The 20,813-nt window shown below is 37.2% G+C and overlaps 1 protein-coding gene across 6 annotated transcripts; it reads right to left on the bottom strand.

Annotated features, from left to right (window-relative positions):
* Nucleotides 1–494: 494 nt before the first annotated feature.
* Nucleotides 495–18,587, bottom strand: LOC107777963 (putative serine/threonine protein phosphatase 2A regulatory subunit B''delta). 6 transcript variants are annotated; one of them, XR_012696815.1, is made up of 13 exons: nt 17,907–18,587; nt 16,308–16,550; nt 16,092–16,197; nt 12,784–12,883; nt 11,960–12,065; nt 11,683–11,773; nt 10,829–10,970; nt 10,171–10,318; nt 9,861–9,970; nt 7,769–7,925; nt 7,126–7,251; nt 6,824–7,023; nt 495–996 (listed from the first exon to the last, which is right to left on the bottom strand). XR_012696815.1 is itself a non-coding variant. In XM_075225592.1 (13 exons), the coding sequence occupies exons 1-12, from the start codon at nt 18,051–18,053 to the stop codon at nt 6,883–6,885; spliced, it is 1,620 nt and encodes a 539-aa protein (XP_075081693.1). In that variant the 5' UTR covers nt 18,054–18,587; the 3' UTR covers nt 495–996; nt 6,861–6,882. The 6 variants fall into 6 exon arrangements, 4 of the variants coding, with proteins under 4 accessions (XP_075081693.1, XP_075081695.1, XP_075081696.1 ...); XR_012696814.1 differs by having other exon boundaries at nt 16,092–16,200; nt 17,907–18,416; XM_075225592.1 differs by having other exon boundaries at nt 6,861–7,023; nt 16,092–16,200.
* Nucleotides 18,588–20,813: the final 2,226 nt, after the last annotated feature.

The following is a 20,813-nucleotide window of genomic DNA, read 5'->3' as shown; positions in this document are numbered from 1 at the left end:
GCACGCACAAATGTCATGAAAAAGGGCAAAAAAGATTGTAATAATGATAAGAAATGAAGACCAAAAGTTCAAAACTGACCTTCTATGATCTCCTTGTTACTAATACATATCAACACATCAATTGTGCCTCAATTCCAAACTAATTAGGACACTGTTTACTTCACTACATTCGCCCTTTTGGACATATTTCATTCAATGTCTCACAGAATTTATCATATCATGAGTATTCTAATACTGAAGGTCAACTTACCGCAACCGCCGACTACGTAAACCTCATCTAAATCCGAATTTAATGGAAAAAAGCATGTGGATATCCTTTTTATTGCCTTCTCTTGGACTTGCAAGTCAAAGAACATGCATTTCAATTCATTCTTGCTTAACAAAATTCAAAGGCTAATGTATGATGATACTAGAACAAGTTTATGACCTGTGACTAATAAATCAACAATGCAATTTGTCAGAAAAATTATAAATCCTTGAGGTCAACATCCAAGTAGCAGGACAAAGAAAGAGAAGAATATCATTGCAGCTCATACACAACTACCAAGATTCACAGACCACAAAAAGGGAACGAGAAGCATACAACTTGGCACATTGGCACTCACTACACTAAACCTCATCTAGAGAAAAAGGTATCTGACACCGCTAAAAATTGGAACTACAACAAATAATTAATAACATTGATTTCTTAAAGAGAGAACAAATGTGAAAGTTCTGAATTACAAGAAGGTACATTTGACAGTCAATCGCCAATCGTCCATTTGCCAAGCCCTTGATAATTCATGTTGGCAGCTTTCAGACTAGCATGGACAGAAACACTTGAGAGCATGCTCTGTGCAGACCAATAAAAAATTCCTCTGTGGCTATCTCAAAGAGAACATCTTGGTGGAACACAGAGAGCAGCTTGTCCCACTTGATTCTTATCTGTGCAAAATTCACTTTTGCAGCTCAAAATTTAGCTTGAGGTAATGTACGATGCAGGCACATTCCTGGAAACTAGTAGAAATTTAAAAGGCAAGAGTTCAGCCTTCTGGCATAGCAATATATCCACATTAAGTCTAGGGCATTCCAACTCATATTAAATAAATAAAATGAAAGTGATAAGAATTTTTGGAGGACTACACTGTAATAATAGGTGGCCAAATTAGCTAAGCTAAAATGAACGGTAAACTAAGGTACGTACTTGTGTTCTAAGTTGCGCGGACTCTTCGATTTTAGTGCCGTCCCCGTCCCGATACGAGACAGGGACGGGATACGTCCCGGATTCGGTCAACTGACTTTGGACACTTTGACCGAAGTCCATCGACAAATTTGGGGGGAAAATTGAGATTTTGATTTCTCAAAATCAAAAATAAAACAAATTTAGGAGAATGAAAGATTGAATTCTACAATATTCATGTAAGTTTTTCACAGAATATCTCTCAAACTTTACAATATTTTTATAGCTCTATTTTTTATTAGCCGAATCCCCGCACCCGTATCCATATCCAGATCCAGATCCGCACCCCCGAATTTTAAAATTTAGATTTTGCCGAATCCGATACTCGGATCCGTCCCCGTATCGGATACCCGCACCAGAGTCCGAGCAACTTAGCTTGTGTTGTGTTAGAAACCAAAGAAGTTCTATATTTCATATCTAGAAGAGAAGATTACAAGGCCTATTTATAATACTAATTCACCTAATCTATTAGTTGTCATACACCTAATTACACCTACTATACAACTCATATACATGTGCTAGCTATGATGTAGTACATGTGTATACATGTGCTACACAACTTGTATTACACCTACTATACAACTCATATACATGTGCTAGCTATGATGTAGTACATGTGTATACATGTGCTAGACAACTTGTATGTCAACACTCCCCCTCAAGTTGGAGCATATATATTGAACATGCCCAACTTGTTACAGATATATTCAACTCGAGCTCCATTCAAAGCTTTTGTGAAAATGTCTCCCAATTGATCTCCAGTTCTAACATGACCTGTAGAGATGAGCTTTTGTTGAATCTTTTCACGAACAAAGTGACAATCTATTTCAATGTGCTTAGTCCTTTCGTGAAATACAGGATTAGAGGAGATATGAAGAGCAGCTTGATTATCACACCACAACTTTGCTGGCAATGTAGTTTGGAAGCCAACTTCACTTAATAGTTGATGTATCCATACAACCTCACACACAGATTGTGCCATAGCTCTGTATTCTGCTTCCGCACTAGATCGAGATACGACATTTTGTTTCTTACTCTTCCACGAAATCAAGTTTCCACCAACAAAAACGCAATATCCTGTCGTGGATCTCCTATCGGCTTTTGACCCTGCCCAATCTGCATCTGTGAAACACTCAATGTTAGTGTGTTCATTATTCTTATATACTAGACCCCGTCCTGGAGATCCCTTTAGATAACAAAGAATCTGCTCCAGAGCCGCCCAATGCCTGACTGTTGGGGAAGACATAAACTGACTCACAATGCTGACAGAGTATGCGATATCGGGACGAGTTACTGTAAGATAGTTCAGTTTCCCAACCAATCTCCTATATTTCTCTGGATCTTCGAATAACTCACCGTCTTCTTTCACGAGTTGTGTGTTAGGAACCATTGGCATGCTGCATGGTTTAGATCCCAACTTTCCAGTTTCAGCTAACAAGTCAAGAGTATATTTCCTTTGGGACAAGAAGATGCCTTTCTTGCTCCGTGTAACTTCAACTCCCAAAAAATATTTTAGTTGCCCTAAATCTTTCGTCTGAGTGTGAAGGAAAGACTTTAGAGTTGAAATTCCTGTAATATCACTTCCAGTAATAACGATGTCATCAACATATACTACCAATAAAAGAATACCATCATCAGACTTTTTATAAAACACCGTATGATCGCAATTGCTTTTCTTCATCCCATATTCTAGAACAGCCTCACTAAATCTGCCAAACCAAGCACGGGGACTCTGTTTCAGCCCATAAAGAGATTTTCGAAGACGACATACCTTTCCACACTCCCCCTGAGCAACAAACCCAGGTGGTTGCTCCATATATACTTCTTCCTGAAGATCTCCATGTAGAAAAGCATTCTTTATATCAAGCTGATGCAGAGGCCAATCATAAGTAACTGCCATGGAAATGAATAATCGAACAGAAGCTAACTTGGCGACCGGGGAAAAAGTATCCAAATAGTCGACTCCATAGGTCTGTGCATACCCTTTTGCAACAAGGCGTGCCTTAAGGCGAGCTACTGTCCCATCGGAGTTAAACTTAACAGCAAATACCCACTTGCTCCCAATAGCCTTTTTGTTAGTGGGCAGATCGGCCAACTCCCAAGTACCATTCTCATCTAAAGCCATCATCTCTTCTATCATTACATCATGCCAACCTGGGTGGGACAATGTTTCACGAACAGTTTTAGGTATCCTAGCAGAATCTAATGATGCAATAAACGAGCTAGAAGAAGTAGACAAATGGTCATAAGACACAAAAGAAGAAATAGGATAAGTACATTGTCGTGTACCTTTGCGAATGGCAATAGGAAGATCCAAACTAGGATCTGAAACACAGGAGGTTGGATCTACCGACGAAGCAGAAGTAGGTAAAGGATCGGGTTCTGAGGTTTGTTGTCGCCTGGTATACACACGAAGAACAGGTGGCTGCTCGGATGGTCGATCGAGGGAAACGGGTGACTGAGGAAGAGGTGTTGGAGAACTAACCGGATGTGTGACAGTGTAGACCAAAGTATCATCTTCTTCCTCGGGACTGTTATAAACATATGAAGAAAAGAACGGATAATTTTCATGGAATGTGACATCGGCAGACACTAAGTACCTTTTGAGATCTGGAGAATAACACCGATAACCTTTCTGAAGACGTGAGTACCCTAAGAACACACACTTAAGGGCCTTTGGATCTAATTTAGTTACCTGTGGACGAACATCACGAACAAAACAAGTACAACCAAATATTTTGGGTTCAATAGGAAATAATGGCTTAGAGGAAAAAAGAATGTTGTAAGGAATATTACCATGAAGTACAGAAGATGACATACGATTTATTAAAAAACAAGCTGTAGAGACGGCATCAGCCCAAAAACATTTTGGCACTTTCATTTGAAAGAGGAGTGCTCGGCCTACTTCAAGAAGATGTCTATTTTTTCGTTCCGCAACCCCATTTTGAGAAGGGGTGTCAACACAAGAAGATTGATGTAGAATACCATTTGTAGCCATATAATCTTTAAACAAATCCGAAAAATATTCTTTTGCATTGTCACTCCTTAAATTACGAACGAAAACATTAAAATGAGTTTTTATTTCAGCACAAAAAGCACAAAAAATTGAAAACAACTCCGAACGATTTTTCATTAAATATAACCAAGTAACACGAGAATGATCATCCACAAAGGTAACAAAATATCTAAAACCAGTTTTAGAGATAATAGGACATGAACCCCAAACATCGGTGTGAACTAACTCAAAAGGTAAGTCGACCCGTTTATTGACTCTAGAAACTTTAGGAAGGCGATGGTGTTTAGCAAACTGACATGACTCACAATCTAAAGAGGAAATACTCTGAAACTGAGGATATAACTTCTTCAAACTAGACAAGGATGGATGACCCAATCGACAGTGTACATCAAAGGGAGACAACACAGTTGAACAAGAAATGGATTTCGGCACCTGTGATTCAAGAACATAGAGACTCCCAGACTCAGAACCTTTACCAATAATCTGCTTCGTCGTAAGATCCTGAAAAAGACAATACTTGGGAAAAAATGAGACACAACAATTTAGAGTACGAGTAAGTTTACTGACAGATATTAGATTGAAAGAAAAATCAGGCAAATTTAAGATGGAACTAAGGGAAAGACAAGATGTTGGGTTAACAGTGCCAGACCCTAAAACATATAAGGTAGACCCATCGGCTAAAGTAACTGTGGAACATTGGGTATGTGACTGAAAAGTGGAAAAAAGTTTAGAGTTACCTGTCATATGATCTGTGGCACCAGAATCAATGACCCATTTGGATGACGAAGAGAGGAGACACTTAGTGGTTTTACCTGACTCGGGGATAGTATTGATAGGAGGAGATGATGACTGAGATGGTGAAATAGTCTCGGAAGTGGCGATGTTGGCATACTGAGATCTTTTGTTCTTATTCTGAAGCTTCACACAATAACGTATGGTATGACCGAACTCATGACAATAAAAACACTCAACTTCCCCTTGCTTTAGGTCTCGACTATCGCTACTCCGATTGCGATTACTATGACTCCTATTCTTTTGGACGCGGCTAAGCAGAGCACCACTATCGATCGTGGCTGTCGGACCTGGATGAGACTTTTCAGTACACAACACTCTTGTAAAGGCCTCTTTCAAGGAAGAGATAGCAATCCCAGATAAAATCTGCGATTTGGCCCCTTCAAATTCGGGAGAAAGACCAGAAAGGAAACTCATGACCGCCAGTTGTTCACGCTGAGCCTGTTGTACCTTCACATCTGGACTAAACGGCAATATAACATGGTATCAGAACATTGAAGTTTTTTCATCAGTTTGTTGTTGGGAATTTTTTTTCCCCGTTCGAATTATTTTTGTTCAGAACAGTCTTTCACTGCTTTGATTCTATTTCACTATTTCCGGCCATTTTTTCCTGACAACTTTCATTTTCCAAGATCACTGTTCACTGTACTGTTCAAATATCACTGTTCATTGTACTGTTCAAATATCACTGTTCACTGTTCACTGTACTGTTCAAATATCACTGTTCACTGCACTGTTCAAATTTCACTGCACTGTTCTTAACTATTTGATTCTGGCAAGATGACTGAAACAAACCATTTTTTCCTGACAACTTTCACTGTTCACTGTTCAAATATTACTATTCACTGTTCACTGTACTGTTCAAATATCATTGTTCACTGTTCACTGTACTGTTCAAATATCACTGTTCACTGTACTGTTCACTGCACTGTTCAAATTTCACTGCACTGTTCTTAACTATTTGATTCTGCTATTATTCGGTTGCAAGATGACTGAAACGAAACCTACCGTTGATGTCATTCCGGTTATGTCCAAAATTACGGAGAATAAGTTCATGGGTTCCAATTACATGGATTGAAGTAAGACGATCCGCATGTTAGAAACCAAAGAAGTTCTATATTTCATATCTAGAAGAGAAGATTACAAGGCCTATTTATAATACTAATTCACCTAATCTATTAGTTGCCATACACCTAATTACACCTACTATACAACTCATATACATGTGCTAGCTATGATGTAGTACACGTGTATACATGTGCTACACAACTTGTATTACACCTACTATACAACTCATATACATGTGCTAGCTATGATGTAGTACATGTGTATACATGTGCTAGACAACTTGTATGTCAACATGTTGCAACTGAAAATGAGACAGGATCCCATCAGTTGGCTACTAAATAATCTCTGGTAAACAAGGATTCTGCTTTCACCTGGGAGCCTCTCAGTTTTTTTATGAGTTCAGTTCCAGACAGCATTTTACATGTGATATGCTCAGAAGAATGTTTTTTTTTCTTATCTTCTCAAGTATTAGGGTCACGTCATTAAAGGGAATTATGTAAAATACTTTATGGCCCAGGATAGGAAAAACTAGGAGAACAGCTTGCTTAAAAAACTTTACCAGCCAGTGATGATTTGGTATCATCCAAAAGGGCTAGTCATCCCAGGTGTTTGTAATTTTAGTCAAGTATTAGACTTTCTTATAGTAGTTTCGTAACATTAAAGAGTGGACATGAAGTCAAAAATCAGAGAGATACTGATTCACAGAACTATCAATCTACAATATGTACCGGTTGAAGGAGATGTAGATAAATGGATAGTCCACACCTTTCCACCTTGCCAACTGAACTCAAAAAGGAGCCTCAAGTGATTCATCCCAGACATCTGCACTTCCATTGGAGGCATCCTCTGCATCTTCCTCCATTGAGAGTCTAATATATTCTCTATGTGCAAAGCGATCCCACTCAGTCAAATTCGGGTTCTCACGCTCCTGGAACAAAAAGAAAAATCATGTTAATCCATTGGTGAGAATGATGAAGGAATGTAGAACAGCCTCCTTTACTTATTAATCAAACATTAACTTTTCAATTACCTGACGTATTAGGAACGGGTCGCGAGTTTCAAATGCCATGAACTTATTGAGGTTAAAGAGTATATTGAAAACACTGCCGGATAACTTATTGCCCTTCAAGTCATGTAACATAAAATAACTTTCATCCTGCAAGTAAGGAAAATTCAGTGCTACGTATCATTCTTGAAAATTAACCCAGATGGTACAAATTAAAACAGGTGTAGATTACATATCGCACATCAAGTCAAACAATACAGAGTTGAATAATGGCATTAATTATTTCGATTGAAAAAGAAAACGACAACTTCTTTCCCAAACTAATCATGACTGTTGCGTTTCTAATCTCCAAAGGACCATTGGCTAAGAAATTACTCAGCACATTGGTTCACTAATTCACCATCAAGAAGATAAAATCTGACTGTCAACCTCCCACCAGACAGCTTAAAAAGAAATACAGTTCACTAACTTTAACTTATGCATCACCGTCTTTCACAGAAAAGACCATTCAGAGAATGCAACTTACAAACTTCAAATTAGGTACCAAAAGGGGTCAACCAGAAGTGTTCTTTCGTTAGAGAAGAAAAGCATTAATCTGATGGATATGTCACAGCATGTAAAGGACACAACAGATAAAGACATCACATGTGAAAAAAACAAAGATTACCTCTGGACTAATCATGTCGACCATCTGGCACAATATATCCTCAAAAAGCACTGGCTCTTGGCCCATGCATTCCATTCTATGCAACTGCTCCTCATAAAAAAATTGCATTTCATTCCTAGTCAGAACACCGTTTCCATCCAAATCTATGCATTTGAACCTGCCCATAAAATAAATTGAGATATAGAAAAGAAAGGCAGTGTCATATGTGAGTTTGTGCATGTCCCACAACAATACAATTGACTATTTTTCCGAAGGGGACTCATCATTCTATAATGACATTACTTTGCCTAAATTCTTAGCTGTGAATTCAAGCAATACTAATGCAAAACACAATCAACTAAATGGCCTTCCCTGACTGTCACGATAATTCCTGATAGAAATACTCTTAATTATCAAAATACAACAAACCAGCAATTTGACTTCCAGCCCATAATAATTAATATTATCTCGCCAACTATGATGAAACTAGAGACAACACAGCAATGCTTGCATACACAAATAAGTCAGTCTAATCAACCAAGAAAAGCTAAAGAGCCACTAAAAAAGTTAGCAGAAAAGACGATTAGGAAAGAAGACAGATAAGTTTGGTTGACTAGACCAGCTTCCTTTTTTTGGGTACTGTGGACACAGAAATCAGAGATACCTTGACGATACTGCAGTACCAGTTTGAAGACTGAAATATCAATGTCTATAATTTATTTATTTTGGGGTGTAAAATGTTGGACGTATATGATAAGACACATTAGTTGACTTATCAGTTCCCTAAATATTGAGGGAGCTTGACTAATCTACTATGTAAAATTCTGCACCTACAGGGGTCCACAAAAGTAATAAAATGACCTTACTAATCTGAAAAGGTACTCTGTGTACTCAAATCTTATGCTTTCAATAAGTACCTTGGTTTTCCAGTAAATAAATGCATAAGTAATTGGATCTCCAATAATTCTACAAGTTAAAAGCTACCAAAGTCGTAAATATTTCAATACACCTTTGTTCCATAATGTCTCAGATGATTTCTTCCCATCTGTCCAAACTTTGGTGGACATAGTTAGTTACCTAGTACCTATTGTCGGTGGGAGGTACTAGGTATCCCGTGGAATTAGTCGAGGTGTGCGCAAGCTGGACCGAACACCATGGTTATTTTTAAAAAAAAAAGACATCTTTGATCCACATCTCATTAAAATCAGACCATCACTTTTTTTTTGGGGGAGGGGGGAAGAAGGGAAGATGTTGCTTCTATGCTCATAAATGGGTGAGACATAAGCAGTTGAATTATCATAAAATTTTGCAACCTATGTGAAATTGTGAATTACTTCATACATCTTAGATCTGGTTCTGGTTTTTCTCCTAGAAAAAGAGGAGAAAGCTAAGATGGTTGTGGTTTTGTTTTGTTTTTATTCCTCCCCCCCCCCCCCCCACCTTTCCAGAAAACAAATGTATTGTTTGGATTTAGGCAAAACAGCCCTTTGGTTATTTTATCTCCGATAAAACAAAAAACTGTCTTATGCAGAACAAAACAATTGCTGAAAACAAACAGGGCACAGAATTTAAGTGCAACAAATATATTAGAACTAGAAGTAGGTAATTTGCAAGCAAAACCTTGTTCATACTCGTGATATCCTGGTTAGCACAAGCATATTAGTCTTACGAACAATAATAATATCATATACTTCCGACTTCCAAGTACCAGCATATTTGGTGCTCCTAATGCTATTAATTATTGGAGAGCCGATTTTATAGCCTAAACAAAAGTGCTTTTTGAAAACATTCACCAAAACATCTACCCCCCCCCCCCCAACTCCTCTTTTTCACTCAATAAATTAGGAAGCAGAATACAGAAGGAATCCACTAATCAACTGCAGTCATAAAATTGACATGGATAGTTGAAATCAGTTCCTTCATAAAAAAAGAACATTAGTAACATAATCTCCGCTTAGCAGGAAAAAAAAAATCACAGTAATGATGTAAAGAGACTTGAATTCTCCATCTTCATCAAAAAAGATCCAAATGCTCCACTATAAAAGAATCAGGAGGAAAAGTTCAAATTTTCATGGAGCTTGAAAAAGAGTTTCGTGTTAATCCTGAAATTTACCAGTATTCAAGACCAGGCTCTGATGTTTTATCCTCCTCCGACAATATAAAGTAAACAAAGTCTTCATAACCCATCTTTCCTTCAACTTTACTTGTAAACTTCCTTGGAACCTGACAAAAACATTACAACATGCTAATCCTCTCTGTGCCGTTCCAATTTTGTTGGATATCCCTTAAGGGGCGAAAGAAAATTAAAACATGAACTCCTTATAACGTGATAAACAAGCATTCCCAAAAGTACAACAATTTATTCATTAAAGCAGGCAAGGCAAATTGATAAGTGACAAACAGAGTACAAGGAAGACTCCAACCTGAGAAAATATTCTATCAACAATCCTGTATGTAAGGGCATGGTTGCCATATCGAATGAGGTTCTCTTTATCAATCAGAAAATCATGATCCGTATCGAGCTCCCAAAACTTGCAATATATCACGTAAAAGTGTTCGTAAGAGAAGTACCTGCAGCAAAAATAAGATGCTCAATGACGTGGCAGATATATTTGCTTGAACGGCAGTAAAAAGAACTTGACCAACGTTATCAGGGTAGTGTCAAGCCAAAGTCAATAGAACAAACTCTAAAAGGTAAGTAAAGAAAGTAGCAGAATGTTTGACTTAGTTTCTATGAGGAAGCCAGAGTTTCAAAGTAATCTGCAAAACATTGTGATGTGCTTTTGTAATGTTTATCTCCCAAAATGGATCTGCTAATCATGTGATCTACAATGCATTTTTTCTCTCTTCTTTCTATGACTAGTCAAAGAAGTACAATTTCCTAGCACCACCATTTGCCACATAAACATGCATAATTAAATCATGTGACATAGATATTTTGATGTTTACAAGGCAAAGAAACAAGGACAGACCATATCAAGTGGCATAACAGAAGTGAATCTCTAAAACTTCCCAAAACGAAGAAAACTGTGAACTTTTTTCATGTCTATATTAAGTCAATCCCATTGCAAAGATATTTACCTAAGGACCTTGTTAATATCTTCTTCTTCATCCGCATGTTGCATTGCAGCAATTAGGTCTGAACGCTTCAGCTCCCTGAGGGTAAGTTGACCATTACCCAATCTATTCACGTAGAAAAATATTCTGTATATTACAGTTTCAGCTGGCCAATGCAAGAAAATTAGCTGTTAAGATAGAGTAAAATAGTTTGTAACCCCTCTATGTTACAAACAGGTATTTAAATACGATGTATCATTCCAACTTTTAAGAAAGAAAAAAAAGACTATCTACTCCATTCCTAATGGTCCCAAACCAAGAAAGCTGACAGAACCCCGCAAAAAAGGGTGACGGGTAAAAGGGAATGGGACTCCTTTAGAGAGAGCAACCAAAGGAAATTTCAAGTCTTAGACGAGAAAGCTTTGCCGAGGAATTAAAGTTCTCATGCTTGATGTACCAAAAGACCAGAAAAGGCAATTAGATCTTTTATTGTCTTTCTTCTCCACCATTAGGCATGGGGGATGAGTAACACAGCATACTTCATTCAACATATAATTGCCTCAAAAATACTGTCAAGTTCATCAGAGAAACTCACACCTCACAAATTAATCTAGCACTGAAACCAAAAAACTACAACAAACTGGGGACCTGTAGCACTTTTAGTTATCTGCTTTGGTTACATGTAATGGTCCTCTCAAGAAAGAAATTGATAGGGATGTCTAATAGAACAGCTCATGTAGGACAGTGGTTATATACATCCCACAAAACATCGTCAAATTCAAGGGCACAAAGTTCCGCATGCAAATTTTTAACGACGTCAAAATATCAAATTAATAGAGGGCATCAGCAACTAATACAGTATAACATTGAGAAGGTACCATATCGCTCTTGAAATTCAGGTGTGCTCCGTAAGAACTCTAACCCAGGATGTGTTGCCAAAAGCTCTTGAAGCACGGGCTTGAAATCATCCTACAATCAAATTGGTTGAAGTTTCAATTGGAACAAGGAAAAAACAGATCTAGCAATCTAAAAATATTCTCCGTGTAATCATGAATCAGACCAAATCTTTAGCTCTTTCGGATAGGACGAGTAAGAAACTGCAAAGTAATTATAACAAGTCACTCAAACAAATAACAAACAAAGTAGAGAAAGCACCTGTGTCAGGTGTTTGAGATCTAGCTGCTTCAAGATTGTGTAAATCTGGGTTGCTATATCTTTTGTCAACATATTTCCGTTGACCCAATAATCAACAAAGGCATCCCTACAGCCATGTTAAGCAAATAGCATCAGCAAACTACTTGAAAAAAGAGATCCAGACATTGTGAGAAATGAATTAACACTAAATGCTCAGGTATACTCTGCATTACTAGTACCCTACATCTGCTGTCACTTCCGAGTTTCTCTTTTCAAGTGTTAGCAGTTACAAATAAACATGGGAGAAGGTGTTATAAGTTTGCAAAGCAAAGAGATACAGATACAGACCAAAAGAAGCTGTCTTAACTGGAACTGTCGAAAACAACAGACAAACCTATTAAGTTAATACACTTTAAATGTTTGAGAAATAAAACTCCTATGAAATAATTCCTCCCTTACACAAAATCTATTAAGTTCTGTCTTAAAACCTCTGCAAAGACAAAGTACAACGTTCAAGAAAGAAGCTAGAATTCAAATATAATCAACTATAACTAGCACAGTAACTATAACAAAAAATTGAGCTTCTGAGTGAAGGGAGCTTAGTACAATAGTATTAAGTTACTCAAACTATCAAAATATATAGAAGGATATATCTACTCAAGGAACTGTATTATATATCAAATAGAAGGACGTTACCGGAGGTCGAAAAGACATATAGAAGGATGAAAGGAAGAAAAGGATGCCCTTAATCCCAACATTTTCATCCATGTTCCAAAGGTGCAGATGACCTTCTAGGAATTACCCCAATTAAATGAATCATCTTGAGAATTGAGAAGAAAGAATACCTTGTTATGATGCCCGTTCCCTCAACATCAATCTTCCTAAAAAGAGCCCTTGAGAAGAACGACGGCAACTTGCATATTTCCTTAGTAATTGGTTTAAATTCTAACAAACCAAGGAAAAATAAGTTATATGGAATGTCAAACACAAGCATGAATAATAAATCAAATCATGTAGGCCGACGGCCCATATAGCTAGCATAAATAATTATAAACTACTCTTTATACATTTATACATGATCCAGCTTAGTCTTAAGCCTACACTTGGTTTCCAGTCCAACCACACACACACACACACACACACCCCCCAACTCACAAATTGTAAACCATATTGAGAATTTCAGCACTAAACAGACTCAGATATGCTGTAATTAGTTCCAAAAACTAGTCAGAATCTGATATATGAATCTTCTACATAAGTTGTGCTTGATTTGGGCTTATTTCATTGCAATACTAAATAATTTGTCTTTAAGGCGAATTGAGAGTTCTCCAAACTAAAGGTCACTTCTCTCCGTGACATCTACAGACAAACATCGGACCTAATATAAGTGTAACAACAATAATAAAGCATTAGTCCCTACTACTTTATTAGCCTACATGGATCTTTTGCTTCCATTACAGGTAGATAGAAAAAATCACCGAATATCATTGCCTCTACTGGATTGGAATTTGAACCATTTTCTCAATGGACTTCATTCCATTTTATTCTATTCTTAGTTGAGCCACGCTGAGTTTGCCTCTGTGGATCTTATCTTAGGTCTATCCCGCCCCCTTTTTGCATATTTAACAATAATAATATCGCACATATGGACCAGTCTATTTGGAAGACTATGTAAGACAACGATATCGGGCAACGTACTCTCATTTTTTCCACTATAAATTTTTTACTAAGGAAGTTAATGATAAAGAAAAAAGAATTTTTAGTAAAGAAACAGTACCACAAAAGTACTGAAAATATACATAAACTTTGTATACTTGATCCCTCTTATTTGTGTAAGGAGTCTGAACATTCTTCTTACACCAAAAGTACAAATTGTGAAGGATATCTTAACTTTATATAAGAGATACATTCATTTTCCTCAAAAAGCGTCCATGGTTTCTTTCTACATTGTCCAAACTACACAATAAGGAATAGTCTTCCAATATTACCTCTGTTTTTCTTTTCATATCCTCTACCCCTACCAGCTGACAAAGTCTATTTTGGATCACTGGACTCCATATAAATTCAAAAACAGAGTAAAGCTTCCATGTATGTCTGCAGTGCAGAAGGAGATATTTAACTAATTGACTCTATGTTCTTCACAATGGTAGCATCTGCCACCTGCTGCAAAGATTACAATCTCTTCTCTAAAGAGTTTCTTGTAATAAGCAATCTTCGTGTAACTGCAGTTGCACCTTTTGTCGGATGTGATCATTTCTAATATTACAAATTTGGTATGACCAATTTTTACAATAAGTTCTTGTATGATCATCTTAATATCTGGATTTTACAACAATCATCCTATGAGGCATAACAATTTCCCATATAATATTGGTGGTCTCACAACCGTTTCATAAAACTTGTCACTTTGTTAGGTATTTTCCTATCGCATAACACTCCATTACTCCTCTAGTGTTTTATCAGGACACTTTACTCCTCTATTTCAACCATTCCATATCAATTCTGTGTTACATCTTCAACTACCATGTCATTCCCCTAAATGACTGAGCCTATCCCGGTGTCTGTACTAGAAAACATTTTGGTGTCATCTTTTTTTCATTTTTTTTTTTTGGGGGGGGGGGGGGGTTGATTTGTGTGGTGTCTGTGAGTGTTTAGATTTGGTAGAATAGTTTTCTGATAACTGTGAGCAGTGAGCGTATTTATTTTGTATTTTGATTGTTTTCTTTATGTTTTTGAAAACAAAACATGTCCTTGTTACAAGTAAAACAAACCAAAATATGTTTGGACAAGAAACCGGAAGTTATTGATCAAGAAAAGAAAACATTTTGTTCTAAAAAATTTCCCTGCATTAGGTATCACAATCCAAAGGCGGATCTAGGATTTTAATATCATGGGTGCACCATTAACTTTAACTAAAGTTAATACTTGTCATTGTGTTTTACAGCTAATCAATTTTGCACATCATCTAAATAATTCATACTTGATAAATCATAATTTTTATTTGTATCATTAATATTATATACAATTATTGAATAATATGGTCTTAAATTGATTTGGTTCTTACTGTGTCAAAGCAAAGAGAAACTTAAGGTACGTAGAATATTAATGACAAAGTAATGCCGTAAATTAAAAATTTAAACTTTTGCATGTTTTAATTCAAATTAAAAAGAAACACAAAGATATCAAAAAGCCTTAAGAGCATATGGTTAATTCTTTCTATGTGAGTTGCTTACCAAAAAAAGTATTTTACTTATTTAAAACTTCAAAAATTTGATTGGAATAAAAAGATATGAAGCACGTTTTATCATGTACTGCGTAACTAATCTTTTAGTCACATAAATAATTTGTTGTAAAACAAAGTTAGAGTACTTTAAGATAAAACAAATCTCAACTAGAAATAATCAATAGCTAATATCGGAATTCTTAATTTATAATTTACCATGAAGAGAATTTATCAAATTGGTTGAAGTCAAAGAGAAAAGAGAAATGAAAAGAAAGGGTAAGAGAAAGAGAAAGAAAGACGAACTCAAAACAAAAATCGAATGTCTGAACATAGGGTCTGAAACCTTGGGACCCAACGCCCACTTTTGACCATGGGTTCACCCTACACTATACAACAAATTTTTCAGGAAATTATATTGAAAGTCTAGCTTATAGCTCCAAACAGGATGGGTGCAAGTGCACCATAATCTGTGAGGTGGATCCGCCTCTGTCACAATCCCGTCTAATCTCACTTCAAATCTTAAGAAGGTTGAACTTGTTGTGCATATATTTCGTCTTATTTTGCAGTCTCCAACAAATTTTGTAGCACCCTAAGAATTTCAATAAATTACACATAGATATCTATTAATTGTTTTAAGGGGGCATGTAACTTCACAATTCTGTAGGTTCTATGCATTTAATAAGAATTTATTTCATTAAAAACCATAATTACAGATCTTATAGCATTTGTTGGAGAGCCAACAAAAGAATGATAAGAGAAATTGGTAAAAGGCCTCAAAAAACAAAAAGGTATATTCTGGAAGATAATGAGATACTACAGAAACTCTCATATTAAACCTAAAAGGATATACACATATCCATACTCATCTCAAAGTCAATAAGAAAGCAATCCTCCCCCCCCCCCCCCCAAAAAAAAAAAAAGGAACCTTACCATGCATTTGTAGTCCATCCATGTGACCATAGAAAAATTGGTTTATTCTAAACAAGCAGCGTTCCTTCAATTCATTCGGAGGTGGACGGCCATTTTGAAAATAAAACTGCTATCATCATATGCATTTGATCAAAAGGAAGAAATCGTCACAATCTGTCTGTGCTCAAAAAGAAAGAAAAAGCATCACTCTGAATTAGTTTTGCAACACTTCCATACCTGTGGTATTTGCTCTTTAACAGGCTCGTTCACTAATTTCAGAGGAGAACCTAATATAGAGGGGCCTGCCCTATGTCTTGTTGTTCGCGGTGAACCAGATGAGCTTCTCGGGGAAAGTGGAGGGGTACTTCCAGCGGGAAACATAGACGGCAAAGAACTGCTTGCAGCAACATTTGTGCTAGAAGAAGTTCCAGTCACATTCAAGGGACTACCACCCTTAGCATTATCAAGCAAAGATTTCACCTGCATGTACAGTGAAAATAGATTACTTTCCATTTGCCAATCAACTGAGATCAACAACAATGTTTATCAGAAACAGAAAAAATGCATATTCATCGCTTCTGTTTGCAATAATGCAGGGCAGAGAGCTCTTCCAAAACGAAACATCATATGTTCCCAGAACTATAAAAAATCAACATGTAAGCTCAATAATTATCAGGTCCGATGTTCCATTCGTAAAACCTCAGACTCGTGTAATACTGGCTCAGAACAATATCTTGGCAGAGTAACATTTTAAAAATATATTGGATTCCAGCTGAACATCCTCAAGCACAATATCACTATCATTCATCACCAGTGGTATAAAAATTTCACGAAGAGTCTCCATTACACAAAAGCACCAGCACATCTCCATCATCCTAGGAAAGCTTCTTAGTGGCAGTAGTTCCATGAACACACAGAATTAATTTTCATCGAATGCAACAAGTTGTTGCAGTCCTATGTGCATACTATCAAGTTCCGAGCATTGTTTACTCTTTTTTGAGAGTGAGCAATGATAGAATCTTGTTGGTAAAGAGCAAGAGCCGGCTCAAAAAAAAAAAGGCAACACAATTGATCCAAGAGAGCCGGAGCCCAGACATGTACATTTTGTCAATAAAGAAAAAGTGGATAAAAGAACTCAGAGAAAGTGCTCAAAATTGCAACAGACTATTGAAATCTTTCTTCTTCACTTTACACAAAAAGGTTTACATATCTTCATGGCGCCTTCTAATCATTCCTCGCCCTAGGAGACTTGATAATACATTATACTCCACATGATACTTCGCTCAACAAAAAATAATTGACATTCTCATGAAACAAACGTATTATAGTTGTTAGAATCACTTCTGAGATACGTATAAGATAGATCATATAGCAGCGTATTATGATACAGTAAGCCACTAACTTGAACTGCTTTCTAAATTTGGAAAAACTTTAACATAAACTTCCCATCTACACTTGATAATAAACTTTTATAGCCATACAAATGTTATCGCACATGCAAATGTTATGAAATGTTTAATACCACAAGTTTAGAAAATCCTATAGCCACACAAATGTTAAGCCATGTTTAAGACCACAAGCTTGAAAGTTTTTCTTCCTTTCTTAAACACCATACCAATTCAAACTATGCCGCATCAACTGAAATGGAAGAAGAACCATTTTTGACTGATTACCAACTAATGTTTATCAAAAGATTTACAAGTATATACCTAATAAATGACCTGATTGCATGCATATTTTTAACCCCGCACTTAAACTCATTGCAATATCAAAATATAGTTCTTAATAAAGCAAAATACAGAAAACATTATCAAAATTTGGGCACTGTGGAACTACCTTAGAAGTCGTGATGGGGAGCGAAAGCCATTGATCAAAGAGCCTCTGAGCATAAGGATTATCTTTGATAGCCAAAGGTGAAAATTCAGGAAGCTGCAATAATTCGGCATCAAGGCTCGCTATATCAACAACTAAATCAACATCCATTGTGACTTTCTAACTAAGCAATGAAATCAATCCAAATCCAAATCCTTAGATCTTCTAGAACTTTCTTTATCATTCAAACAAACCCTAAAAATGAACCAAAATGAGCTCTTAAATAGCAGCTCTCACATCACCACAGTTTTGGATGAATATGAAGTATTGATTCTGATTTTTTGGAGAAAGTGAAAAATGATTTTCTGAATTGAGAATTTCTTCTAGATCGTTATGGATTTTCTGAATCTGAGATGAGATTGTATGAGTAGAAATGGATTGTAGGAATTGAATTGGATTTGCAGATCGGAGAAAGAGAATTTACAGGTCGAAACCCTTGAAGCCAAGTAGTACTCTGTGTGTGTGTGTGTGTGTGAGTCATATACAAAATGCAGTGTTAAGTAGTGTAATAATGTAATATCTTTCTTTAATTTGTTTACTTCCAATTTTCTTTAATTTGTCACATAGTTTGATTCATAAAATTTATTGTTTTAAACATAAACATTTGTTGGTTATAATATTCTTAAACCTTATAACTTTAAGCATGACGGTAAACTTTCTTTAAAGTATATAGAAGTGTGTTAGAGTGTCATTCTTTTTTGATTGTTGGATATCGGGCGGGTCCCCCGTATGAAACGACCCAACCCATTTAGAAAGGATAAGGGCATAAGATTTAGGGGAGTTAAGTGGTTACAAAAGAATACAATTATTTTTATTTAGTGGTGAAACAGATTTCATTATGGAAGAATTCTTTATTTTTGCAAGAAAAGAAGAAAAAACTCAATTTCTCTCCCTCAACAGAGAAGTATTGTTACACCCCATATTTTGGGGGTTCTTGGCATCCATGGTACTGTGCGCTACAGTGCAGCAGGACAAGTGTCAGTCATATAGATGACGTGTGGTGACGATGCGTTGTAAAGGAGCATCGAGTAGAGGGGCTATGCATGAGGCAACAACCATCTAGATATGTTGTGTTGCATACCCTAAGAGTGCCAAGAGGGTTTAGAGAGGACTTGGGATGAGACTAAGGGTCTAGCCTGCGAGCGACGGCCGCGTACGTGCCTGAGTGTCACGGCCATACGTTTTCGAGCTAAGAGGGGAATCTAGGGATTTCGGTTGTAGGCCATGTTCCTAGTATGCTATTATATATGCGGACCGATTTTGGAGTCATTTGGAGTTTGTTTGCCTATAGGCTTGACTTAGCCAAGGGCAGTAGCATTGTCGTAATTTGCTGAAGTGTCCGAAGGCTATAACTATTTACACGAGTATGGGAATGGGGTGAAACTTCATGGAAGTGTGAAGGAAGTCAAGAGAAAGCTTTAGGAACAGACGACACCTTATTCAGAGTTTGGATGAGTGAGAAAGGGTCATTATGATTCTCTGGCCAAAACATGTCTCTAGGGGATCATGGGCTTTTTTATTTTAAGCATATATAAGGGGGTAGATGTGTTGAAGCTCAGCCAACCTCCCTTGTGCGTGCTGCCACCAAGACGCACCAAGTGAGCCACCTTGAGGGGGAACCTCAAGGGCCTGCCTGGGCATCTCAAAGGAATGTCTAAGGTATCCATACGAGTTAGGGAACTCTATGGACGGCGCAACGCCTCAGGGCTAGCGTTAGGCACAGAAGAGGTGTTGGAGGCTTGACGTGTGGGACGATTATGTCACGTGGGCTACCGAAATAGTGGATACAGACCTTCGTGCCGATTGGATACTTGAAGCACCTATTTTAGTGGCCTCATGTATCGACTTGTGAGCTTGGCTTGGGTTCAACTATGCACCTATTCTGTTGGCCTAGACGTTCAGTTGTGGGGCGACACTGCACTATGCGGGATGGAAGTATGTCGCGAGGGCTATGTTTGGCAATGCCATAAGACAATTATGGGCATGCTATGAATGACGCACATGATAGAGGCCAAGGACCAAAGGTTGCCCTACTCGGGCAAAGCACAAACTGGGTGTGGACGCACGAGGCGAATGTCAAGCTTAAGGATTGGACTGTGCATGCGAGAGCAATGCTCAGTGCTAGGCGAAGGACGAACATGTACTTAGCCAACCCCAGGTGTGCGCATGGATGAGATTCAACAGATGAGAAGTGCCACGGCTAGTCAAGGCCATGAGCCTAGATATCAAACGGGCGGCACAGTTGGAATAAGCTTCCTAGGCAAGCTCCATCACAGGCACAAGATCGTGCTAGAAAACCTAGGAAAGATGAAAGGCTGGCATGTAGTGAGGGATGACTACAGGCGCCGCATGGGCTATTTGGTGCCGCTGACGTCCGGAAAAAGGCTGGCCCGTGACAAGTATTCTTCTCTCGTTCTCTAAAAACAAAAACACACAAGAGAGGAAAGACATCTAATTTGTGAATATAAACTTCATTTCCTAGTGAATTGATGTTCAACTTGGGGCAACTTTTTGGTAGTGAATTCAACAATTCTAACACTATATATAAACAAGATACACAACTTGTTGTTCTCGTCCCTAGGTTTAATATAACATTGGTATCAGAGCCATTGGTTATGTGTTCTGTTAATTTTGAATACACTGTCGAATATATATATATCGTCTCTCTTCTTTGTATATCCATTTCTGATTACAAATTTTGTTTTGACATGAAAGCCAATTTTGAAGAAAAAAATCAAAAAAAAAAATGGTGTCGAAATTTATTTTTGATAATAAGAGATTAAAATACGGAACCTTTTCTTTAAGTATTTTTAAAATGGCCGATCGAAGTTGTTTGCCGATTCGGGAGATTTAGAATACCGGCAACAAAAT

Source organism: Nicotiana tabacum, chromosome 11, assembly GCF_000715075.1.
Source record: "Nicotiana tabacum cultivar K326 chromosome 11, ASM71507v2, whole genome shotgun sequence".
Lineage (NCBI taxonomy): Eukaryota > Viridiplantae > Streptophyta > Magnoliopsida > Solanales > Solanaceae > Nicotiana > Nicotiana tabacum.
This window is presented reverse-complemented; position numbering and strand designations above follow the sequence as displayed.